This window comes from Saimiri boliviensis, chromosome 21 (assembly GCF_048565385.1).
Source record: "Saimiri boliviensis isolate mSaiBol1 chromosome 21, mSaiBol1.pri, whole genome shotgun sequence".
Classification (NCBI taxonomy): domain Eukaryota; kingdom Metazoa; phylum Chordata; class Mammalia; order Primates; family Cebidae; genus Saimiri; species Saimiri boliviensis.
The window spans coordinates 4,568,222-4,594,607 of NC_133469.1; the positions used below are offsets into that span (position 1 = coordinate 4,568,222).

General features: G+C 43.1%; 1 protein-coding gene and 1 long non-coding RNA gene across 3 annotated transcripts in view; one reads left to right on the top strand and one right to left on the bottom strand.

Moving 5' to 3' along the window:
- Positions 1-24,020, top strand: part of ATXN10 (ataxin 10) — a 166,345-nt gene extending 142,325 nt beyond the window's left edge. Inside the window, exons 11-12 of one of the 2 annotated variants that reach the window (XM_039463070.2) lie at positions 21,722-21,906; positions 22,393-24,020. In XM_039463070.2, coding sequence (XP_039319004.1) covers positions 21,722-21,906; positions 22,393-22,395 — 188 coding nt within the window. In that variant the 3' untranslated portion in view covers positions 22,396-24,020. Of the gene's footprint in view, positions 1-21,721; positions 22,332-22,392 lie in introns of those variants that run through there. The other variant, XM_074391131.1, reaches the window with a different exon arrangement.
- LOC141582617 (uncharacterized) lies at positions 14,852-17,154 on the bottom strand. Its single transcript, XR_012515486.1, has 3 exons — positions 16,934-17,154; positions 16,364-16,562; positions 14,852-15,659 (listed from the first exon to the last, which is right to left on the bottom strand). It is a non-coding gene; the product is annotated as an uncharacterized LOC141582617 (long non-coding RNA).
- Positions 24,021-26,386: the final 2,366 nt, after the last annotated feature.

A 26,386-nucleotide genomic window follows, 5' to 3' on the forward strand; every position in this document is an offset into this window, starting at 1 on the left:
TGATCTTAGATCATAATCAGAGGAGAGTGCTGAGCACTGAGATGGTAGCTTCTTGGGAAACAGCTACCTCTCCCCTTTACCACTCTTCCCTCCTTGTAGACTTGTATTATGTATGTCTTCCTCCAAGAGTTCTTCCTAGACCCCTTCAGTGAACTGAGTGCCTCCATTTGGTGTGTTATGGTTGGATTGGGTTTCTCTGCCTTTCCCTGAGTACCCAGGTATGTAACCTTTCCCCCCAGGAAAGTTTATCCCAGGCAGGAACTGTGTCGTCTTCCTCCCCCACCCTGAGAGCATTCCCAACATTGGACTCTGTGAACCCAGGGGACTGTTTCCAAAATGTGCTCCAAAGCATGTTCTGTCTGTAGTATCTAACAGGTAACAGGTAATGTATGGGAGAGGCCGCCTTTTAATAAAATGTGGGAAAGCCTGTGTAAAGCAGGTGTTCTGACTTGCAGAACCTCATGGAGTCTTTATTAGTCACAGGTGCTTTTTGGAGCTTCCATTTGGGAAATTCTGGACTGTAGTGCCATATCTTTGGGAATGCAGGAATCTTAGAATAAATGTAGAAACGTGTTCTGTTCTGTACTCTTCTTGGTGGAGAATGTAGCCTAGTATCGGGCCTGCCCAACAGCAACCGGGAGGAGGCTGCTCAGTCTTAAACACCTTGAGATGGCACAGCTGGCTAGGCTCAGTGTGGTTTGTAAAAGATAGCAACAAATTTCCGTGCCAGGGAGCACCTGCCCTGTGTTCACAGAGCAATGTGTATCTTCTTTAATATCTCACTTTGCCCATCCAGACGTTTTTGTGATGTTGTGAATGACTAGGACATCTTCTTGCCAAAGCCAGCCAGCCTTCCTCTGGAGGGGAGGCCTCTCTCCTGCTTGTTTCTACATTGTCACGATCAAGCAGCTGATAAGCATTATGTGTTAATTGTTCAGTTATTGAAAATCCATTCGTGCTGTTTTGTTTTTAAGAAATAATCTTTTGGTATGGCGTCCCATGATTTGTTTTTTGTTTGTCTGTTTTGTTTTTTGGGAATTTTTGTGAGACTGAGTCTTGTTGGGTCACCCAGGCTGGAGTGCAGTGGTACGATCTCGGCTCATTGCAACCTGCGCCTCCCAGGTTCAAGCGATTCTCGTGCCTCAGCCTTCCGAGTAGCTGAGTTTACAGGAAGTGTTAATTCTCTGTACCAGTTATTCTAGGACTATTACATTAAAAAATAAAAACTTCTTGGGCCAGTTGGATTCTGTGAAGGCTTGTTTGAAGGAAGATCTCTGGGATTTATAAGCAGGCACTCCTTATTTCCTTATCCAGGAAATGGAAAGGCTGTGTGTTACCGTGGGATTACCCAGCTGAGGAAGATACAAGCTCTGATCACCGTCTGGTTGGAGAAACAAGCCATAATAACACAGGACAGAACACTAAGGGGTGGTGGAAGGAAGCCCAGCCTGCTCAGAGGCTCTGACCCAGCCTGCACATCTCTCGTTTGTGTTTCTTCCGATAAGTGACTTGGACTCTGAGAAACTTGGAATTCAGAGGTCTGCTTTTCTGCCTGGAGTTGACTGCTTCCTATGGAGTGAGATGGGTGGCTGCAGGGAAAGGGAAACCTCTGGCTGCTTTGGGCTTTCTGATCCTGTGGTTTTGTGGATCCACATTATCCCTTCATTGGGAGAAAGTATAAAAATACAGCTAACTTTTAGATGTGCTCACCTTTTCAGCTCTTACCATTCTTTAGTCTTAAAATCTTCATTGAGGTCAAGACAAAAGATGTTGGACCCCGTGGCCACAGGCATTGCCAGGGTGGTTTGCGTACCCTGGCCATCCCAACAATGGTGGTTTGTTTTTGTGAGCTGCCGGGAAAGGCTTCTTGGGGAATGGACAGACCTTTTCTTCAGGGTTAACTGAGCACAGCAGAAAACAGGCCCTATGCTGTGAAAGAGCCTCATTGGTGGACAGAAGCCAGGGAAAAGCACAAATAGAAATGGATCGAGTTTCGACCACAAGGACCCAGCCTTGCCTTTGAGATTTTTCACATGAGTATGACGAGCCTTACTTTTACAGGAGACTCTCGCCTTTGTCTTTGGAAAACAGCCTAACCTTAACGTTCTCCTAGAAGCTCAGAGAATGATGACTTTGTCAGATTCAGATAGAGATGTGCACTTTCTGAAGATAGGAAAATCTTGAAGAAAAGTTAAAACATTTTCTCAGTTTTGTAAGAGAAGCCAAAATATATCAGAGTCAAAACTACTTCCTTCGTGTTTCTCTCCTACAGCACTTGTGGAAATGAGAACAATTGCCAGGCGTAGCGGCTCACACCTGTTATCCCAGCTGTTCAGAGGCTGAGGCAGGAGGATCACTTGAGCCTAGGAGTTTGAGAGCAGCCTGGGCAACATAGTGAGATCCATCTCTTTAAAAAACAAACGAACGGCCGGGCGCGGTGGCTCAAGCCTGTAATCCCAGCACTTTGGGAGGCCGAGGCGGGTGGATCACGAGATCAAGAGATCGAGACCCTCCTGGTCAACATGGTGAAACCCCGTCTCTACTAAAAATACAAAAATTAGCTGGGCGTGGTGGCGCGTGCCTGTAATCCCAGCTACTCAGGAGGCTGAGGCAGGAGAATTGCCTGAACCCAGGAGGCGGAGGTTGCGGTGAGCCGAGATCGTGCCATTGCACTCCAGCCTGGGTAACAAGAGCGAAACTCCGTCTCAAAAAAAAAAAAAAGAAAAAGAAAAAGAAAAAGAAGAAGAAAAAAAAAAAAAAAAAAACGAACATAGCACGGATGTTCCTCCAGGCATAATTAGAAAGCACCAGGAAATCCTAATGGGTTTTTAAGAAGAAAATGATGATTGTGAAAGACCCCAGCCTCCTCCCCCTGCTGGGTTTCTGATGCTGGAGAGGGACCTCACAGCAAGTCAGGCACCTGAGCTGGGAAGGTGCTGAACATCGTGGGTGACATTTGCGAGTCACAACGGTGCAGCCCACAGAGTTAGGGAGGGTTTTGGGGGCTTGGTGTTGGGGTGCTGTGTTTCTTGGTGCTGTGTAGCTGATGGAACCTGTGAACTGCATTTGGCAACTTCCCCTCACACTCCAGGTCTCACTCAGTTCAGTCATCCTAGTTTTTTAAAAACTTCTTGTGTTTATTTTGAAATGTAACATGCATACTGAAAAGTGAAACCAATATGTATGTATACACTTGGCAAATAATGCAGACCTGCACCTACTGGCACTCGACCACAGGTGCAGAGGTGAAAACACTGCCAGCCTTCCCTGAGGAATCCATCCAGTCTCCCATTGGCCGGACCGGCACCACGCCTTCCCTGCTCATCCTTAGCGTCAGCTCCAGAGTGTGTCTAAACCATGTCTGGTAGGTTGGCCATCTTTGAAATTCATATAAACGGAATCATAGCTTACATTCTTTTGTTTCAAAATCATAATGGGGAGATGCGCCAAAATTGTTGTGTGTGTTCTGTTGTATAGCGTTTCATTGCAAGAAAATTTCACATTTTTGCCTTCTACTGTTGGTGGACATTTGTTATATTTTCACTCCGGGATTGTTGCAGTTATTGTTGTGGACATCTTGGTATGGCGTAAGTGTCCTGCTACACATCCATTTGAGTGTTTTTCTAGGCATAGGATTTCTGGGTTTTAGGGCTTATATCTCTTTATTCTAGATGATGCCAGACTCTTCAGACTACTGGTACCAATTTTCCATCAGCAGTATATGAAAGTTACCTTCACTCTGTCTTCTTGCCAACACTTGATGCAGTCAGACTTTTTAATATTTGTAGTTCTGATGAGTATACTATGTTGTGATTTGATTTGAATTTCTCTCTCTCTCTTTTTTTTTTTTTTTGAGATGGAGTCTTGCTGTGTCTGTTGCCCAGACTGGAGTGCAGTGATGCAATCTCGGCTCACTGCAACCTCTGCCTCCCAAGTTCAGGCGATTCTTCTGCCTCAGCCTCCTGAGTGGCTGGGATTACAGGTGCCCACCACCACACCTAGCTTATTTTTATATTTTTGATAGAGATGGAGTTTCACCATGTTGGCCAGGCTGGTCTTGAACTCTTGACCTCAGGTGATCCACTTGCCTTGGCCTCCCAAAGTGCTGAGATTGCAGGCGTGAGTCACAATGCCTGGCTGAATTTCTGTAATATTAATAAACACATTTTTGTGATTTTTGGCTATTTGGATTTCCTGTGTTATGAAGAGTTTGTTCAGATTTTTTGCCCATAATTATGTTCGGTGTTTTAAAAACTGATTCTTAAGAACTTTTTTCTATATCCAGAATTAAAATTATTTGTTCAGTTGTATGTGTTGAAATAGTGTCTCCCATCCACCTTTGTTCTTACTTTCCTCATGGTGTCTTATTATTTCATTGAGGTATAACTAACGTAAACTGCAAAAGTTTTAAGTATACATCTTGACATAAGGATACACCAATGTAAGCATCACTCAGATGGAAATAAGAACATGCCCTTCTCCCTAGAAGGCTTCCTGAGTGTCCCATCTCCCTCACTGTTAATCCCCAGACCTAACTTCTGTTCTGACTTCTATGGTGCTTTAAGGAATAAAAATTTCCAATTTTAATGTCAAATTTATCAGTCCTTCTATGGTTAGTGAATTTTGTGTCCTATAGAAGACTCTGAGGTCATAAAAGTATTCTAAAGGCTTTACAATTTTGTCTTCTACCTAGATTTGTAATCTATCAGAATTGTAATTCTTATTTATGGTGTACAATAGAGATTTTTTTTTTTTAATTTCTCCTTGTGGTTATGCAGTTGTTTCAGTATTTAAAAACCTTCCTTTCACCCATGGCTCTGCAGGACCACCTTGTCATAAATCGTTGTCCAACAGGCAGCTATTTCCTGTGCTCTGTTCTCTGTTCAGTATGCTGGTCTTTTCTCCATCCCTGCCCTGATACTGTTTTAATCACTGTGACTTTATGATCTTGGTATCTGTTAGGGCAAATTTTGAATGTTAACCAGCCTTTCATATATTATCCTTATATGTTGCTGGATTCAGTCAGTTGCTTTATCATTACATTCATTGATTTATTCAGCAGTATTTATCGAGTAAGCTGATATGTTATGTGCTGCACACTGTTCTAGCTGTTAGGAATATATTAGTTGATCAAAAAAGAGACACTGTCTGCTCTCTGAAGGTTTCAGTGTGGTGGGTGGGCACACCACATACTAGGCTCGGGGGCAGGCGCTTAGGTCACCTGGGAGACTCTGTGCCCTCAGCATGTTGTAACATGCCCTCACTGGGTCTGTCACTTGTACTTTTTGGTGAGCTCCTTGAGAGAAAAGCACATCACATTTACTTTTTCGTTTTGTTCTGTTTTGGCAGTCCCTGGCACATAGTAGCATAGTGGGTATGCAGTACGTTCTGGAGCAGGGACTTCCCTTTCTACCTTCCTTTGCCTTCCCCACGCTTTTACCTGCTGAGTGTAGTCAGCCCTTCCTGTTTTCCCTTCCAGCACTCTGGTCCCCCTCTCCTGTCCCACCCTGCCCCTGCACCTCACAAAGAGCTGCACGTACTGTTCCTCTGACTGGAGTCCTCCCCTTTCTGCATTTGGCCAGCTCCTACTCACCTTTCAGTTTAATTTAAATGTTATTTATTTAAGATAAGTCTTTCATGATCCCAACTCTTAAGGCCCCCTTTTATTCTTTCACCTTATCCTATAATGTAACATTGTAGCTTTTACAGTACTTTGTAATTATGTGTTTATTTCTCTGCCTCTAATTCCTGGAGGCACTGAATTGATACTTAGAGTAAACATAGGCACCATCTCTGCCCCCTCCCCCTTCCATAGTGACTGTCTTTACTTTCCATTTCTTAGTTGAAAATTGGTAAAGGGAAAATGAGGAAACTAAGAATCATGTCATATTTAATCTTCAAGTGGCATCAGATGCTACAATGACTTACAAAATACGTTAAACACATCACATATCCATGGGTGTATGGTGGCAGTCAGAAAACAAATGGTGTTGATAACTGAATTGATAGAGGTTTTTATCTATGGACAGAGGTAATGTGGTCTTGCATTTTCTGTGATCTCCAGAATCCATAACCTATCTTTGTTAACATCAAGATAAATACCTTATAACAGTAACAGTAATAACAGATTTGTGTGGGAGACGGTTCAGGGAAATTCATGGAGTGTGAGGTCCCAGGAATCTCTTTTCACCTAGACAACATTTGTACTGAATCTGATGTAACTGTTTTGGTAATCTGGAGTCCATGGAAGTCTTGCAGTGTCCACGGGAAGGCTTGAATGGCAAAGTGCAGTTAACCTCAGTCAATTTCAGCTCTAGCACAGGGGCCACTATTCCTCTTCCATCCCCAGGCCTATGGCAGACATCTGTACACTGTTCCTAGAGCATCTTGCAAACAGCTTGTGGGAGCCTGGTAGGGTGGGCACGAAGGACCCTGTCCTGCAAGTATCCAGGGTCAGTGCTCTGATGACTGATTTCAACTTTTGATCACAGAGGTACAGGCAAAGGAGCGGAGACCATTATTGTTGCAAGTCCTTCCACCTCTGGTTGAAGTGGCTTTCTAGGAATTTAAAAGGCCAACACCCTTCCCTTTATTTTTCCTTTGCATCTTTTGGGAACCAGGCATTAAATACTAGGACACTGAAAAATAACTGTATATACAGCAAAAATTAGAAAGTTACCATAGATACCCAGGGAATAGCATAGGCTCAGAGAAGACCTGAGGAGATCTTACATTTACACCTCAGGCTTATCTTTGGCATAGAGAAAGCTTACAACAACCCAGAAATAATAATAGTGAACAGTAACAAAAGTAGTAAACACTTCAACTTAGACTCTGAATCTTAGAGTTACCACATTATTAGGGTCAAATGTCTCATTTGAAAAACAGTCATAAGGCATACGTCAGAAATAGGAAAGTAGGCCCATTCAAGGGGGGGCGGGGAATGAAACCAGCAGAAACCGTTCTTGGATTCATCGACTATATTTTACCAAGGAATTAAAGGAACGTGTCTAGAAAATCAGTAAAACAATATATGGACACACCCAGGCTCAGTGGCTCACACCTGTAATCATAGCACCTTGGAAGACTGAGGTAGGCAGATTGCTTGAGCTCAGGAGTTTGAGACCAGCCTGGTAACATGGCAAGACCCCATCTCTACAAAAAAATACAAAAATTAGCCAGGTGTGGTGGTGTGCACATGTAGTCTCAGCTGCTCAGGAGGCTGAGGTGGGAGGATGTCTTGAGCCCAGGAGATGGAGGTTGCAATGAGCTGAGATTGTGCCAGTATGCTCTAGCCTGGGCAACAGAGCCAGACCTTGTCTCTAAATCAAAAAGCCCAATATGGACAAAATGAAATGTCCACAAAGAGAAGACCTGAAGATAAAGAGAAATTCTGGAGCTGAAAGTACCATACCTGAAATAAATTTACTAGAAGGATTCAAAGAAAGACTTGAGCAGGCAGAAGGAAGATAGGACTATGGAAAATATGAAGTCCAACAAGCAGAAAGAAAAACGATTTTGGGAAAGTGAACAGAGCCTGAGGGATATGTGGAGCACCGTCAAGGCAACCAACATACGCGTTGTGGGAGATAAGGAAAGAGAGAGAGGGGCAGAGAGGATATCTGAAGAAATAAGGGCTGAAAACTTTTCACGTTTGATGGAAGTTACGAATATATACATCCAGGAAGCTCAGTGAACTCTAAGTATGATGAATTCAAGGAGACCTACAGAGAGACACATTGTAATCAGAGTTTTTGAAGACAGATAAGGCGACTCTTAAAGCCAGCAAGGAAGAAGCAGCCCATCACATGCAAGACATAATCCAGAGGGTTATCAGCAGTTTTCTCATTAGAAACTTTGGAGGCCAGAGGGCAGTGGGCCAAAATGTTCAAAGTGCTGAAAGAAAAATCTGTCAGCTGAGAGTCCTTTGTCTGTCCAAATTGTCCTTCAAACGTGAGGGATAAATTAAGACATTCACAGATGAATAAAAGCTGATGGAGTTTGTTACCACTAGACCTGTCTTGCAAGAAATCTCAAGGTAATCCTGCAGGGTGAAATGAGAAGACAACAGACAATAACTTGATGCTATATGAAGAAATAAAGATCTCAATAGAGATAAATTCATGAGCAATATACAAGCTAGTTTGTAACTTCACATTTTGTTTTCTCAATGTTTTAAGAGACTAATATCTTTAAAAGGATTACTAGTTTATATTTTGAGGTACACAGCGTTTAAGGATATAACTTTTTTAGTGTTAACCGAAAGGAGTAAACAGAGCTGTAAAGGAGCAGCATCTTTGGATGTTATTGAAGTAAAACTCGTATACATTAGAATTAGAGTATTATAACTTTATTAAATGTAATCCCCATGGTAACCACACACACAAAAGGCTATAGAATATACACAAAAGGTAATGAAAAAGGAAGTTAAACATTTCAGTACAAAAAAATCAACTAGAAAGAAGACAGTAATGCAGGAAATAAGCTATAAGGCGTATGAGAACCAAGAGCAAAATGACAAAAATAAGCCCTTCTCAGTGAATCTGTAAATGTAAATGGATTGAACTATAATCAAAGGACAGAGATTAACAGAATGGATAAAAACACGTCATCTAACTCTGTGCTGTCTACAGATGATTCAGTTCAGATCCAAAGACACAAATAGGTTGAAAGACAGAAAAAGATAGTATAAGGAAATAGTAAGAGAGAGCAGACGTGACTGATAGCAGACAGAACAGAGTTTCAATCAAAGGTTGCAAGAGACAAAGAACATGATATATTACAGGTTCAGTGCCGTACAAAGATATAACAAATAAACATTTGCACAGGCCAAAATATATGAAGCAAAAACTGAAGGAAGAAGTAAGCAGCTCCACAATAATAGTCGGAGACTTCGTTACCCTACTCTTAATAAAGGATAGAAGAACCAGACAGAAGGTAAGTAAGGAAACAAAGGCCTTAACAATAAACAAACTGGGTCTACCAGACACAGAACACTCTACCCTACAGCAACAGTACGTACATTCTTCCCAAATGTGCCAGGACGTTTTCCAGGTTAGAGCATGTGTTAGGTAACAAGTCTCCACAGATTTTAAAAGGTATCATACAAAGTATCTTTTCTGACCACAACTGGATGATGTTAGATATCAGAAATAGAACTAAAACTGGAATATTCACAAATTTGTGGAAATCAAAGAATATACTCTTAACCAGTAGATAAAAGAAGAAATCACAAGGGAAATTAGAAAATACTTAGAGGTCAAGTGGGTGCGGTGGCTCATACTGAGTCTACAGAAGTAAAAAGGATTGCAAGAGAGTACTGTAAACAGTTGTACACCATCATTTTGGATAATGTAGATGAAATGGACAAATTCCTAGAAACCCAAAACCTGTCATAACTAAATCACAAAAAAATCAACTAGTAAAGCAATTGAATCAGCAATCTCACAAAGGAAAACCCTAAACCTGAAGCCTTCACTGATGAATTCTACTGAACATTTCAAGGGGAACTAATACCAATCCTTCTCAAATTTTTCAAAAAAAAAAAAATTGAAGAGAAGGGAACACTTGTTTTATGAAGCTGTCATTACCTTGGTACAGAAGCCAGACAGAGACACTTTGCGAGTTATTTATCTGATAAGGGACTAATATCTACAATATGTGTAGAATTCAGAAAACTTTATAATAACCTGATTAAAAAAATGAACAAAAGACTGAGTACACATTTCTCGAGTAAGATGTACAAATGGTCAAGAAGCACATGAAAATATACTGAGCATCACTAATCAATCAAAACCACAGTGAAATACCACCTCACACCCAGCAGGATGGCCGCTATCCAAAACAAGGGGGAAAAAAAGAACAGGTCTTGGCATCAGTGTGGTGAAATTGGAACTCCGGTGCGTTACTGATGGGAATGTAAAATGGTGCCGCCATTGTGGAAAACAGTTTGGCAAGTCCTCAGCAAGTTAAAAATAGAATGACTATATATATGGTTTAGCAGTTCCACTTCTGGGCATATACCCAAAAGAACTGAGAGCAAGGTCTCAAAGAAGCACTTGCACACCACGTTCCTAGCAGCATTTATTTGCAGTAGTGAAAAGGTGGAAGCAGCACAGGTGTCCGTTTAATGGAATATTATTCAGCCTTGAAAGGAAGGCACTTCCGCCACACACTACAACGTGGATGAACCCTGAGGACCTCATGCTCAGTGAAATAAGCCAGACATACTGTGTCAGCTTATTTGTAAGAGGTACTTAGAGTAGTGAAAATCACAGACACAGAAAGTAGAGTGCTTGCCAGGGGTGAGGGGAGGGAGGAAAGGGAATTACTGGTTAATGGGGACTGAGTTTCAGTTCACAAGAAAGGAGTTTCAGAGATAGATGGTAGTGATACACAACGTTGTGAATGCGTGTGACGCTATCGAAGTGTACTCTTTAATATGGTTAGGATATGAAATTTTATGTGCACTTTACCACGGTTAAAAAAAAAAATTGGAGAAAAATAAATGTAGGCAGCAGCCATACCTTAGACATTTCTTGTATGTCTCAGATCCTTATCAGGGGCCTGAGCAGAAAATAGTTTTCTAATTAATCATTCTTCAAGGTCAGTTTTTAAAAAGCAAACAGTTTTGTCTGTTTAACAATAGTATCTGACATTGGGTGCCTCTTTAATGCCAGGCGTTGTGATCTTGTTTCATTTTTGTATCCATCCTATGAAATAGTATTTTTATCTTCATTTTAGAGAGGAGGAAATTGAAGCAAATAGTTTATAACTGGCTAGGGCTACTAGCTGTTTGGCACCCTAACAACAATGCAGTTTGAACCTCAACTTTTAGCCTGCAAGGCCCAAGAACCTGATTTCTTTTCTGTACCTTCTCTTTGACATAGAGAGATCATCTTGTCTCCCCCTCACTGGCGAGAGGATGTGAAGTCACATGCCTGATAGAGGAGCGTGGTGGCCTAACCTGCCCAGGGCCTGTGCCGGAGCTCAACTGCACCCATGGCTCTCAGGTGCACCCAATGTGTTGTGCACATGGCAAACACCCCTCCTGCCATCTGTACCTATGACCTGTCCAAGTTTACAAGCAGGACAACTGCCTTGGTGAAGTTGTATAGATTGCCCAAAGTTGTGTGGCTTGTAAAATGGCAGAGCTGGAATTGAACCTATGTGTGTATGATTCCAAAATCTTACTCTTGCCGTTATAGACTCCTGATTGGTCCCTTGATCCACCCTCCATGCAGCTGCCCACAGGAGCTTCTTAATTTTTCTACTTTGCTTTTTTGATGAGTTCTCATTGTGCCAGAATGCAGTACAAGCCCCTTACCGTGGCCTGAGAATCCCTAAAAGATGTGGCCTTGACTGACCTCTACTTAATGTTACCTGTTCTCCCTCACCCATTCTTCCCAGCCACACTGGTTTTCTCATCAGTGTTCTTCCATGTGGAGGCTCTGCATGGCCTGCTTGCATCCTCAGCCTCTTCCTCAGCCCTCCAGGGGTCTGGTTTATTTTTATCCTTTGATTTCAGCTCCCATGTTAATTCCTCAGAGAGACCTTCCCTAACCACCCTCTTCCCCAAAGTTGTCATCTTGTAACTATACTCTGTCACCCCTTTCAGGCTTTGTTTTCTGGTTTAGGGCCTGCCCCGGCAAGTGCTAGAATGTAAACGCCCCAAGGGCAGGGACTGGGCTATCCTGTTGTTGTCTTACCGGTGTTGAGCATTTTGCCTTCATATTTGTTAAATGAATGACTAGATCACGATTAAATTCTTGAGAGACATTCAGATGTAAGATTAACAGTTTGATTTTTGTTCATATCTAAATTCCTTGCTCTAGTGCCAGTCTAAATACCAAGAGGTGTACTGTTTATAGAGAAGAGGAAAACGATATTAAAGTATTAATTTTCTATAACTGAATGATTTTTCTCCCCAGAACGAAATAGTACTTTAGAAATTTTTCAGAGAGATATGTGCCAAGGAAGAGTTTCAGAACTTAGTATCATCACCATGAGACCCCTTGGCTTTTAAATAGTCTAAAGTGTTATTGTTATTTGTGCATTATACATTTCTGCTGAAGGTTGTCCTGACTTTAAATGGATATAGTAATGCTCCTCCCCTGATGAGGATAAATTAGAATTAGAGATCTCCTTTTTGAAAGGCATCAGTCAGACTGCAGGTAACTCTTGAGTCACTTATTAAATGAGAACCTCCCTCCTGTGTTGAGTTTGCAGCATAGTAGAGTCCTTGGGAAGCGCACGCATCTGGTATCTGTGCCTGTTCAACCTGCAAGCCCTCCCCACCCTTGACCACTGACTTCCTGGGAGCTGCTGGAGGCGGCGGGGGAGGCGGGGTGAGGAGGCAGGTCAGGACGGCCACGGTAACTAGTGCTGTTGGAGCAAGCGCTACCAGATGCTGAGATACTGGTGTGTACAGTGTCAGAGCGCTCCCTGACTCTGGGGCCTGTTGTGTCTTGCCTGTTCTAAAATCGCCAGAAGCTCCACCCTGTTCATGTTATTCATTTAATCCTTTGTAACTCAGAACTATTTTTGATCCTTGGCTGTACTTCATTAATTTTGAAATATCAGCAGTGCTAAACCAACACCAATGTCTTATAATTTAGGTGGGTTTACTTTTTCTGCTCCAAATTTTTATTTCATTTTGAATTGTTAGCTTATTGGCTAGTTCTAAAGGTATTTTACAGAGATAGTTACTCTGACTGCCATCTGCAAGTTTATTTTATCACTTGGGATTTCTTTGAAGAGAAAGGGATGTATTTCATGTATCACAAAACCTACCTTGTGTTAGCTTTTGTGATATATGAAATACATCCTTGTACTGGTTTGCAGGCATAGCTCGGAAATGTGCAGTCACAGCATCCCGGAAGAACTGCTTTGCCCTCCAGAGGTCTCTCTGGATGGACTGGTCATGAGAGTGTATTTATTGCGGTCAGGGGAGCGGACACCGTAGCCCGACTGCCTGTTTCCAGATTGACCTCGAACGCATCAAATTGCGGGTCCTTGGCCACGTTCGCCTCCATGTGTTTTAGTTTTCCCATCAGTAGAATGAGGACAGTAGAACATCTGCCACTTAGAGAGCTTGTAAGGACTGAATACTTGCACCGTAGAGCAGCCCCCGGCACGTCCTGTGTCCTGGAATGTGACAACTGCTGCTATTACCGTTACTAGTTTTACTTGTGTTACTATTTTATGAAGGAAACTGACAATCCCATTTTCAGTCTTGGCTTACATGAGAGACACTTACATGAACAAAGCTTCACTTACACTGAGAGTGCCACTGTGCTCCAGGACCAGAAATTCAGTGGGGCCAGCTTGTTATCTGATCACTGATCCCAAAGAGCACCAGGTACTTGGTAAACATCCTCTTTACCTGGCAGGGGAGGCCTGGCACTTCCCCGTTTCTACTGTGTTTTCATTGACTCCCATTCATAAATCCCCTGTCATCAGGGCCTTCCCTGCCACCATCCGGGCAGTGAAGCTCTGCTGGTGTGCTACTGGCTGCGTCCCCGGTTGTGTGTGGGGACACTGAGCACTCTTGTTTTCTTTAGAAGTTTGTTATCATCCCCAGAATACCACTCCTCCACAACTGTCTCCTGCAGCATGAAGGCTGACATTGCATTGTAGCTGTGTATCCACGTGCATTTATTAAATCCCCCCTCCCTCACAGCCCAGATCTGACAGAACTCCGGGAGCCACCCCCTCATAAGTAGATGAAAGCCAGGCACCAACGGGCAAGTATTTTAAACACTCGTACTATTGCCAGGACCTTCGAGGACCAACAGTTAGATAGGAGTCTGAGCACACGGTGAGCACACATTCTCTTCTCCGGAGTCAGAGCTCGAGCCCTGTGGCCTGAGTATATGCGGTGTGCATGGGTGTGCCAGGCACTCTGCTAACCATGCTGCGTGCAGCGGCTCCTTCCGAGCCTCAGATGTGACATTGGAGTGCTGCCCCAAATCCAACTGGAACTACTTCATGGCCCCACAGCCCTTTCGTGTGGTTTAAGTTAGAAGTGGTATTGGTTGTTTCTGACCCTGAAACCTGTGTGTGACGGGCATGCCAGACTGTGATGCTTCGTACCACGCTCCGCTTTGAAGTGGTTAGTAAAGTGATTCCAGAACATGTCATGTACAAAATTAGTTTCATTGCCACAGGACCCTTCACCACCAAAACCCCGTGAATGTAAGGTACCTGTGAGTGCAGCCCTCCATGGGCCACAGACGCTTTTGGAGTGGGCAGTGTGTGCGGTGATTGTGCGTGGCACAGGTCATCTTCCCATGACTTCACTGCCAGATGGCCGGGCCCACGGGTCCTGCTCGGCCTGGCGTGGGTGCTTGAGCTTTCACATCTGGGACTGGGGAGGGAGGGCACACGCCCAGCAAGGCCTAGAGGGCGCATGGGTGCCACGCTTCGCTCAGGCCCACGGGATGCAGTGGAGGAAGTGTGAGCCTTGTAGAGAGAGGTCAGGCTGCAGAGAGGAGGCCTGTGAAGTCAGGAACATCTCCCTCTCCCTGTACAATTTATGAAAAGTACATTGTGCAGAGCAAGGACAGTGAATGCGGCCTCCGCTTCAGCATCTTTAATAAAGTCCTGATTTGCGTTATGCACAGAGGAAAAATCTCTCAAGTGGACAGAAGTGTGAAATGTAGTTCTGTCAGAACTCAGCAGTGTTTGATGGGGCCTTTGTACCACTTCCTACTAAGAGAATCTTGGATTTCCCTTACGGCCTAGAAGCTGAGAAGCAGCCTCAGCTTTCATTGCAGGAGTGTTTCTGAGATGGCTTTTTCCCTCAGGAAAGACTGAAACTTCCTTCTTGTAGTGTGTGTTAAATGGAGGTGTTATTCTGTATTCTTCAGATTGTAACCTATAATTTACAAATCTGACAATTACTTGTTTTTCTCTGCCTTCTTTTAGTATTTAACACTTTTCAGTATTAGCAATTAGCCATTAATTGGTAAATTAGAGGGTGTACATACTCGTGATTTTAGCTTTTATTTTTAAATGCTAATAAGGCATAACAGGCTACAAAACGTAGAACAGTATATACAGCACTGCCTGGAAACATTTAAAGCACAGATGTTCTCTCAGATTCCAATATAAAAACTCAGGGGGAAATTAGATACCAGATAGACCAACAATTTAGAGAAGGCAGAGGGAGCCAAAATGGGTGGCTTGTGGTGGGCATTGCACACACAGTTTCCAGCGTCATGCAGGGAGACCTTGTGTAGAATCCGCACCATAAATTCTACTTTAATTTTCTGAATGAGAAGAGTATGCAGTGGGACAAATGACATCAAAGAGATTTGAGAACAAAAGGTAATCATAATAGATGAAGGTGGAAGTAAAATGACCTTTAGGAAGCAATGAAAATATCTCTTGACATTTGAGCTTACTCTGAAAAACTTTGTGGCACCTTGCAAAAGTAAGGGGATCTTCAGGCGTATCTCTTCTGCAGGACCTCCGTGGTGTCTGGCCGCCTCCCTCTCTCCGCCCCTGCCTTACTCTCCAGCGCCCTGCGAGCAGGACCTTTTCTTTTTGGAGATGGTCCCAACAGGTAGCACAAGTCCCACGAAACTCCAGGAAGCGCGGGGGTCCCTGGGCAGCACCGTCGAAAATGTCTCTTTACCTCTCTCTGGAAGAAAGTTCTTAGAGAACAGGGCCAAGGTCAGTGAGGAATTCCCCGCCGGGGATGCACTGGGGTGTGATGGGGTGAGGGATTGCTTTTTCAGGCCACGCTCTTGCTTGTTTTCCTCTTTAGCTGACAGAAATTGGCATATTTTAAAGTATGTTGTTTTTTTGCAATAAAACGCATTTTGAGAACAATTTTAAAACTGAACTGCCACTGTACCACTCTGAAATACTCTAGATTTTTACCATGGTCCAAGAAGATGTTTGTTTAGATGTGACAAGGGATTTCTGAAACATCTTCATCTAGAAAAACCTTTGTTTAACAGAGCAGCTAATTACACAGGTTTTTAAAAGCTGTGGTGGAGGCAGCCTGCCGTGCCGACCGTCCTGTGTGCTGGCCAGCTCTGGGAAAGGTTCTGATCGTGCGCCCCTCCCTGCTCCACAGCGTCCTTTGCAAAGCCCTGCAGTGCACAAATCCCTCGCCTTTGTGGGTTTGTTATCCAAAAATAGTTTTAAAATATAAATCCTGGATGCAAAAACTAAATACAGGCATTACATGTATGTGTTTGTTATACAGATATTCTGTACAAAGTCCGTGGATGTCAGAACATCATAAAAAGCCTTTGAACATATTTATATCATTTAAATTTACATATTGCATGTTTTTTCAATGCCAGTACTTTTTAAGGTCTATTTACTTATTAATTCAACAAATACTCACTGGTGCTTCCCATGTTCTGGGCCAGAAATTGGCACGCCTTTTCTGTGAAGGGCCACGTGGTAGATACTTAGGCCCTGCCATCCGCGGTGTCCCTCCGCAGCTCCTCCGCCCTGCCCTTGCAGTGCCACAGCAGCCGTGGACACAGGTGAGTATCCGGCCTGGCTGCGTGCCGTACAGCTTTATTTATGGATACTGAAATCTGAATTTCAAATAATGTTCATGTGTCACAAATCAGTATTCTTTTGATTTTTTTCCCAATCACCTAAATATATTAAAACCATTTTTAGTTTGCTGTCATAAAAAGCACAGGCCATCATTTGCTGACTCCTGTTCTTCACAGTCTTCTAAACACTGACAGAGCCGTCACCAGAACAGAGTTCCTGTTGCCCTGGGGCCTGCATTTAATGATGTGCAGGATTTTAAGTAGCACTGATTTCAATAGCTGGAAGGATAGTTTCGTCTGTTGGAATCTGTCTCATCAGACAATTCCAGTTTTAACATTTCAGCTCACCTGACCGTACTTTAAAAGTGAGCTTGGCACATTGACCTGCCAGTCATTAATACCCTTACCGTGGTTTGTGTTTCTGTCTCACGCGGTTTCCCAGCCTGTGTTCTTCTCCCTTGCTAATATCTGGTCATCTCGCTGGTACAAGGCCACCCAGTTTGGTGCTAGCCCTGTGTTGAACCAGCTGAGGCCCAGCGCAGTGCTGCCTTGGCCATTCAGCAGTACAAGGTGCTTTCCTGCCGCTGTGGTCTTGGTGGCCTGGGTCGAGACCCCAGAGTCCCCTGCTGAAGAGCTGGCCAGCACTATCAAGTCCCGCTCTAGTGCTGATTGCAGGGTTCTTTCAAGGCAGTTTTGCAACAAACAGGCTCATGCCTTCTATTTGTAGTAGCTATGGAAACGTTAGAAGCTCTTTCTAAAGCTAAGCAGACAATGAAGCACTTCAGATGTTGGTAGGATTAGAGACTTTAGAAGATGTTTAATTTTCTCCCCTACTCTTTCTTTCTCTCCGTCCCTTTAGAGAGGGAACAAGAGGGCAATGTGAATATTAACTGAGACTTGCTTTAATCTCTCTCGTGACACTTCAGACTGTCTAGGTCTGCAGAGGCTGCACTCTTAACAAGGAGAGGCATGCATATTCATGACCCAGGGCTGCGGACCAGACACGGTTCCTAGGGCTATAGTTTACAATGCTTTTCTTTTCAACTCAAATTTAGTGAAAGAAACAACTATGAAAAACTGATTTTGTAATTATTAAGTCCAAAACCCAAGACAGCAGTGCTAAAATGTTCCCACTGGAAGGAAATAGGAACAGATTAGAGGAGGTTTGTGTGGTATTTGATTTATAGATAGACAACACAAACCCTAAAATGTTGGTGCTCACTTAGAGGGGGCAGTGGAGCAAAGGTCACATCTGCCTAAGAAGAATGCATAGGGGTTCCCCCTTCATAAAGTCCTCCTTACACAGAAAGGAAAGACGAATTTCACTTAAAATACCTGACAGCGTTAAATGTACGTTTAAATAAAAAGTGTTGAGGTTTGTTGTTATTGGCATGGTTGTTATTTCTGATTTTCAAGGCCATATTTCTTCTCAGCCTTTCACACTTCCTTGACTTACATCTTTTTGCATTTTGGATACTAATTTTGGAAGAAGACAAAAATGCTTTTTCTGCTTTGGGGTTTGATGCATCTTCTGTTAGTTTGTCAGGTCAGTGGCTATGACAAGAATCTGCTCCTTGTGAAATACTTGACTGTCACATTTTGTTCTGAGGTGGTATGCCTGAAGCCAGAGGCTGAGGGCAGCTGAGCAGGACCCATCACCCCAGCTATGAACTGTGGCCCTGTTTGAGGGAGTCACCTGGCAGCCCTTCATCCCCAAAAGGGCTTTTCTCCAGTCTCATTCCTTCAGTGCTCCTTTCGCCTTATATATAAAGTAGGCATTGTGTAGGTTTGTATTCTACCGAAATTACCTACCAAACACTTCGGGGGAGTGGGAGTTGCTATTAAAATACCACGATAACAGGATTTTCATAAAACGGGACAGAAATGTTGCCCTCCTACCCCAAGACGAACGTGATTAAAATGCACTCCTTGAGCCCGTCCACATGGGCATTCTGGTGTTGTCATAGACCTTCTATTTACCTAGTCCAGCCTTCTTGCCTGGGTTACATTTACATTGGTTTACTTTCATCCAGTCTCTCAAACCCTGAAAAGCCCTGGGTCGGGCAACCACACCAAGAACAGGAGGCAGAAACACAGCCTGTGCTGCCACGGCCCACCCCATGGGGAGCGGGAGATGGCATGCTTGCATCGCGCACTTAGCAAACATTTCCCGGCACCACGCTAGGGATGGAGCCCAGAGAAGTGAGTACCATTGGTCTTGTTGCAAGAGGTTCACGGTGCAGTAGGGCATACAGAAGTACAAACAGTCGTAGCTTACATAATTTCAATAAGGCTGGGCTCGGTGGCTGTAGTCCTGGCTATTTGGGAGGCTGAGGCAAGAGGATCGCTTGAGCCTAGGCACTGAAGACACAATTTCAACAAATGTGTATTGAATGTCCACTTTGTGCTGGGAACTAGACTCGCTGCTGGGATAGAGAAGTCAATTAGATGGGGCTCCTGCCCTCGAGGAGCGCACAGACTCAGAAACAGGTGAATACAGTGCAATGTGATGAGAACTGTTGAGAGAGAATGATTTGGAAACATACTGCAGGTGTACCTAATTTAAGCAGATGTCAAGGGGTAGCTAAGACAGGGAAGGCTTCTAGCTTCCAGTGATGCTTGGCTGAGTCTTGAAGGCTAAGTGTGCCCCATGAGAAAGGAAGCAGCAGCGAGGGGAAGCACATCCCAGGTCAGAGATGCATGTGTGCAAAGACAGAGGCGAGGCCAGTGTTGTGACACTGCCAGAGCCTGAGGGGTGAGGGTGCCTGGCAGGAGAGGTTGGTAGTGGCTGTCTGGCAGGGTCTTGTGTGCCCTGGAATAGAGCACTTCCGTAGTCCCTTTCCTCCAGAGACTTCCTGTGTTTGCCACTGGCAGTGACGGTGCTGCCACCAGACTCTTCAGTTTCTGAGCCAGCCACCCCTCCGATCTCAGGAGCTCTGAATGCATTCTTGGGAATTTCAGCTTTCCTACTTTAATTATATTTAAGTGAATAACCAGGACTTGTCAGAAGAAGTGTTAGGCTTCTTTCATTTACCATTAGAGAGTTATACTAATGAACAAAAATTCCCCAGTCTTACACATTTCTTGCTCCTTGAGTCAGTTCTCCTCATAATCACTGCCTCTTTTTCCTACAAAAAGTGAGAAAATGAATTTGTATATTGACAGTGTCATCCTGGGTGTAAAATTCATTGCAGCAAATAATTCATTGTTGAGAAATTAATAATGTTGGGAGTGCTTGATACCTGGGCTCATTGTCTTTATACTGGCACAATGTGGGGGTTCAGTGATTGTGGAAAAGAGGGGGTCATTCAAATTTGGGTTTTATGCATTTGAATATTGGAATAGGTTCTGCCTCCAGAAAAGAAATGCAGCCTTATAAAGGTCCTGGACTGTGTCACGGAAAAATGACAGATAAATAACAATGAGAACATTTTCCCCACCATAGATGGATGACTGATGATAGAACAGCATCAGCTGGGCACTGACAGTCCTTTCTGTGCCATCTGGAAAAGGTCAGTCATTTATACCCACCAGTGGTTTCAATGCTAAACCTCTGGAGATTATTGGGTCATTCACTCAGCACATGTTGGCTGGTCCTTTGCTTTGTGCCAGGCTCCGTGTGGAGGCCCCAGGAACACATGACCACAGCCCCTGCCGTGCAGAAGCTGCGAGACGCAGGCTGGGGGCATAAGTGCTCCGAGTGGGGAAGCAGAGAGGATCCTGAGCCCCACGGGGAGTCAAGTGGGCTTGCTGGGTTTGTCACCTCACCAGGTGCATATTGGAGGGACTAAGATGGAACAACCTTTTTCAAGCCCAGAAAACACCTCCTGAGCATACAGCTGCCCGTATTTAGTACGTTTCCGTTGTCTGACTTCAGTGGACAGTGATTTTTACTGTTTTGTTTTGAGGCTGTTGAACTAGAGGAGAAACTGTTGGCCTCATTTGCTTTCCCAAATAGTACGAGAAAGAGCACCGGCTTTGTGAATGTCGAAGTGCTCCCTGTGCCCCCATGCCGTGTTGCGGGAGCTAGAAGTGTCTCAGAACTGGCCCACAGCATCACACAGGGGTGTCCAGGACTAGATCAGAAGGCTTGGCTCTTTAGCTGTAGGGTTCGATACCTTTTGGGGACACTGACACCCCGCTTCTGGCATTGGCACTGAAAGAAGGGGAAGCATCTGGTAATCCTCAGGGGAGAGGACTCGTTTGTCTTGATGCCTCCATCTGCTCATGGGCGGGGAGGCCTCTTTCTTTGGGAAAGGCCTTTATTCCACCCTCGGGTTTTTGTTGTTCCCCCTGGATCAGGGTGCCAGGCCCAGTAGGGACAAATCCTTTCTTGGCAGTCTCTCATATGTGTCCCTGGATCCAACCACTGAAGACTGGCCCCTGCAGTAGTTTTTCTACAGTCCTTTATACAACCGCATAGAGTAGCAGTTCAATGCCTGCATGAGGCTTACACAGCGCTTGGTGATCAAATCAGACGTCCCGGTCAGTCATGTGGCAGTGCTAGCCCAGTCTTCGTAGGTGTCTCTGGTCTCCTGCCAAGCGGAACGTGCCAGGTGAGCGCCTGGGCACAGTGAGCCCCGATGCTTTCAGGAGCCTGAGTATTCAAACCAAACACAGCAAATCCTTCAAAGGCCTTCCAGCTTCATCTTTAGAATCCTGAGTGTGGGAAATTCCACGGAGACTCCTAGGAAACAATTCTTCTTTATAACTGGGCTCACATTAAACACGATGGCTTCCCTGATTCTAACCTGACATCTTGTGACTGATTCTTCAGTGCTTCTCTTATTCTTTCCCTGTGAGTCAGTAACATAATTATTCAACAAAAGAATGTGTGTGTGCACGCACGCACGTTTGCCTGTGTGTGTTCTTGGGTTCATAAACTTCAGTTTGAGCTACTTTAAGTCTTTGCTCCTTGTTCATTCATTCAACAAATACTGAGTAAATCTCTGGGTGCCAGGGACTGGACATCACACATACATGCTGGATGTATATGTGCATATGCATGTGTCGCCACTTTGGAATGTGTTTGCACGTTAGATGCATATTCAGAGACTGCATCCTCAAGAAAAACTTGTTCATTGATACTGGATTTTCTGGGTTTCTGTGCTCCTCTACTCCTTTTTTCTGATAATTCTTATGTGAAGTTATCAAACAGGAAAGCATGTTGGCAAATTCCTTCACTCTGGCTGCAGTTCTGACCCAGTGGGTGATATACGCCATCCGAAACCTTACCGAAGACAACAGCCAAAACCAAGATGTGATTGCAAAGATGGAGGAACAGGGGCTGGCAGACCCATCCCTCCTTAAACAAATGGGTTTTGAAGTTGAAAAGAAGGGCGAAAAGCTGATCCTGAAATCTATAGACACCCCGAAGCCAGTAAGTACCTTCAAGGGAACTGTCCTTCCCCTTTGGTTTGTAGAAAGTTGTTCCCTCTTCCCCACTGCCTCAAGCAGGAGGCTTTTTGTAAGAATATGGGTGGGAGAATTGTGCCCTCTAAAGTGATTTACCAAGGAACGTCCTAAATACAGCTGCGAACAATTTTTTTTTCTGGCTTTATGCTGCCATTTTCTTAAAGGAGATAAAATTTCTAACTCATCCTAGGTGAGAAATATAAAAAGCGTATCAAAATTTATACATGATCTAAAAGTAAGTTACTCATAGGAGTTAGATTTTCTTTGGAAGACACTTAATGTTCGCTGTAGTTTTAAAAACAGAAAACTCCTTGAATAATACTGCATGAATTGTTTCAGGTTTCTCTTACTTGTGATCACTGACCAAAGTTCTGGGGTTTTCACCTTTTTCTGATGAATCTTCTGAATAGATTTGCTACATCTGTGATTTTGTTTCTTTTTTTTTTCTTAGTGAATGAACTGCATCCAGATACCTGAATTTTTGGGATCTGTTTCATGGATTTTTTCCATCTTCTGCAGTATGTGAAATCGCAAGTGTTTGAAGATTTATAAGTACAAATTTGGGAACTTATGACTCTTTTAGGTAGTAGAATTTAATGTGTATAAGCTAAAAGTGAAAGTAACTAAGCCGTCTCTTGTTTCTTTGCTTTCATGTAACTGCGTGGTTTGCCTTTGTCCCCCTGGATAGAATGTGCATTTAAGTAATATATTGTACCTTCCTGTGACAGCAGATAATAAACCAGTCTCTTGGAGGGCAATCCCTTTGAAAAAACTTGGATGTCTGCTTGGACTCCGTCCCTTCAGATGGCAAGTCAGCATCATTCTTTATATTCTTCTTCTCATTGGGTTTTCTGAACACTGGCAGGCGGTTGAATTAGTTTCTCACTGTGATTAATTCTAGCAATCTCTTTTCACCCCTCTGCCTTTCCAAAACATTGACAAGACTCATTTCCAGTTAATTAATTCGAGAACCCTCCCTCTTCATTTTAGGTACTGGGCTGTCTTGTCACTGAGCCCTGTCCCTTTGGAATGTGGCAGGGAGTGAGGCTGGTGAGAGAACATGTGGGCATTTAACCCTTCTTGTTCCAGTTCGCCCCAGAAGTAGACATTCCCAAGACCCATTCTGTGTAAAGGTGAATGCCTGCGTTTTCCCCAGCTTCATGCCTCTGTCATGCGGGGAAGGAACAGCTTATGTCCTGCTCTGGTCCAGTGCCACAGCATTTAAAGTACATTTCTGTCTTCTTTGATTTGAAAAGCACCAGTCTCATAAAGGTGCCACTCAGTTGTAGCTGTGTCTTCACTGGAATTGGGAAAGTACTTTTAGAGAGCAGGAATTTATCTGACATCTAGCTGTCTGTCTGTCTGTCTAGCCGTCTGCTATATGAGAGGTAGGACTGATGAACACTGAAGTAACTTAATCCAGATCGTTCATATAATCAACAAAAGCTCTAGGGGAAGGTCGCGTTGTGAATGCTTTAAACATACTATCTTCTTCAACAACCATATCACTAAACTAATATATCTAGAGATTTTGCCCAATTCATGTTGAACCTGCCAAAAGAAAAACAATAAAAACCCATCCAAAAGTTTTACAGAAATACTGATTGCTCCCCAATAAAGTGCTTCTAAGTTTTGTGGAGGCATACTTAAAACTGATTTGTAAAAATAGCTGAAGCCTGTTGAGAAAGAAATAAAAGTTTTCCCATGGCTATCTAATGTCCTCTGTGTAACTCTGAAGACACATCAGCTTCTAGGGTTGTAGCAATCTATGAATAACATTTGTTATCTCATTTATGACATCCCGTCAGTAAAGAAGCCATTGCAAACTTTAAAATTACACAAGGGAGTCATTTTCTCCTGGGACATAAAGAGTTAAAGCGCTATCCTCTAAATAGAAGCCTGGCCAAAGGGAAAAAACAGTGGGAGTCCCTTTTCCCTTTTAACAAGTTTGCAATAGACACTTCTTTTTTCCTGTCTCAATGGATGTGTGCACACCAGTGGAATCACACAAACATGTCGGTATGAGCTATATAATAACAAACACAAATAAATAAAAGGGAGCCTTGTGAGAATACAGAATGGGGCAATGGTTATGTGTTTTCTAAGTAGGAAGTGTGGGGCCTGCATAGTGAAAACATGCTGATGACTGCATTGTGGCTGCCTTTGATTCCCTCGGATGGATTAATTCTTGAGCACAACAGCTTCCCTGTCCTCTACCGTGGACTCGGAGCTTCTGAGAACCTTGTTTTACATGCTATAGAGGATTAATCACCACCTCAATCAGGCATTTAGGAGGAAGAAAAAAGCAGGCCAGCTTTACAAAATTTGTAAAGAGACAGAATGGTCACAGCAAGTTTTGTGACCATATTATTGCTTTCAAGAGCAAGCTGACAAAGCTTTTAGCTGGCTTCACTTTAAAAGATAGAGGGGAAGGCTTCTCTGCTTGATATTGAGTCCAAGTATTTGCAGACTGATTATTTTTTAATGCTTTAACAATGGACGTGAAGATTTCAGAAATACTTGTTTTTGCAGTCTTAAAACAGTCAGCTCTCTGTATCCACAGGTTCTGTGTCCACAGATTGAACCAATGAGGGATCGAAAGTAGGAAAAATAAAGTAACAGTACAAGTCCAAAAAATAATACAAATTTAAAAATATGTAAAAACTATTTCGATAGCATTTACATTGTATTAGGTGTTACAGGTAATCTGGAGATGATTTAAAGTATGTGGGAGGATGCAGGTAGGTTACGTGCAAATACTGTGCAGTTTTATATCAGAGACTTGAGCATCCATGGCTTTTGGCATCTGAGGGAGGCTCCGGGAACCAGTACCCCACAGATTTCAAGGGCCAGCTTACTGAACTGTTCGGATTTGTTCATACTAAGGCATGATTCTAAGTTCATACTAAGGCATGATTTTGTTTTTAGGAGCTAATATTGAGATGCATTTTTTTTTTTTGTTCGGTAACTTCACAATCTAAGCACAGGGCTTTGGAAACTGCTAAAACATGTCCTTTGAAAAATAGGATATAGAAGAAATGATTGAGATGATTTGGGCTACCAATTAGTCTTTAAATCAAAAATTAATGTTTTTTTATATGGTCGTCTTAGGTCCATTCTCTTTTGAAGTCATTCATGTGCTGCCCTGAGAATAAATGGCACTTAAATGTTATTTAAATGCTTCCCTTCCGCTCTTTCCTTCTTTTCTCCTTTCTCTCCTTTCCTTTCCTTTTCTTTCATCTTGCCGTGTCACCCAAGCTGGAGTGCAGTGGCGCAATCTCAGTTCACCGCAACCTCCGCCTCCCGGGTTCAGGCAGTGCTCCTGCCTCAGCCTCCTGAATAGCCGGGATTACAGGTGTGTGCCATCACGCCTGGCTAACTTTTGTATTTTTAGTAGAGATGGGGTTTCTCCATGTTGGTCAGGCTGGTCTCAAACTCCTGACCTGATAATCCTCCCACTTCAGCCTCCCAAAGTGCTGGGATTACAGGTATGAGCCATTGTACTGGACCTTAAATGATTTTTTTTTTTACTGTCCTTTAATGTCTATTCTTGAATGAATAAACCAAGATGTTAGAACAAAAATGCCAATCTTTGCAGGAAGAAAACTTAAAAAAAAAAAAAAAAAAAATCTATCAGTGAGTTCTACACATAAGTGCTTCACATGTAAAGCAGTAGAACTGAGGCAGAATTTTTAATGCAGAAAAGGTGAGGAAGAACCTTACCATTTAAGATCTAATATAAAACCAAGCCTTTGGGGGGGGGGGGAACAAAATCCTGCCCTCTCGGTGCTGTCCAAGGTTCTGATCATTGTAGCTGTATTGGCTTTTCCACATTAAATCAATTAAAAACCTTGTTTTCAAAATTTAGATTTTTAAAAATTATTTGCATGACACAATATGTGTTTTCCTCTTTTCTACACATTTTATATATTTATTTAGACTTTGAAGTCAAATATGTGATACTTTATAGTATGAATTTGATTCACCATTCACAGTATGCATGAATTTTTAAGCTTTTGCTGTGAACACAGTGGTTATGGTATTAACACACACATCAGACTTTCCTCTTCGCAACCAGAGACATTCCTGTCAGTGGAAATTAATTTTCAGAGTTTTCCCTAATTATTTATTCTTGCTTAAATTAGAAACATTGTATTAAATTAAATGCTTCATTTTGTTTGAACAACATCATATACATTACTCATTTACTTAGAAATTTCTATGCTTATCTTACATCATTGAAGCAAGGGCTTATGTAATCTTTATAATATGGACTTAATTTTTCTGCCACTTTGTAAAGTGTATTGGCCAAGAATATCAGCTCTGAAGCTAGAATTCCTGGGTTCCGGTCCCTGCTCTTTGTCCTGCATAACCATGGGCAGATTCTATAAGCTTTGGCTGTCTCATTTTCTCATTTCCTGCCCCACTGAAAATGGAGCTCATGA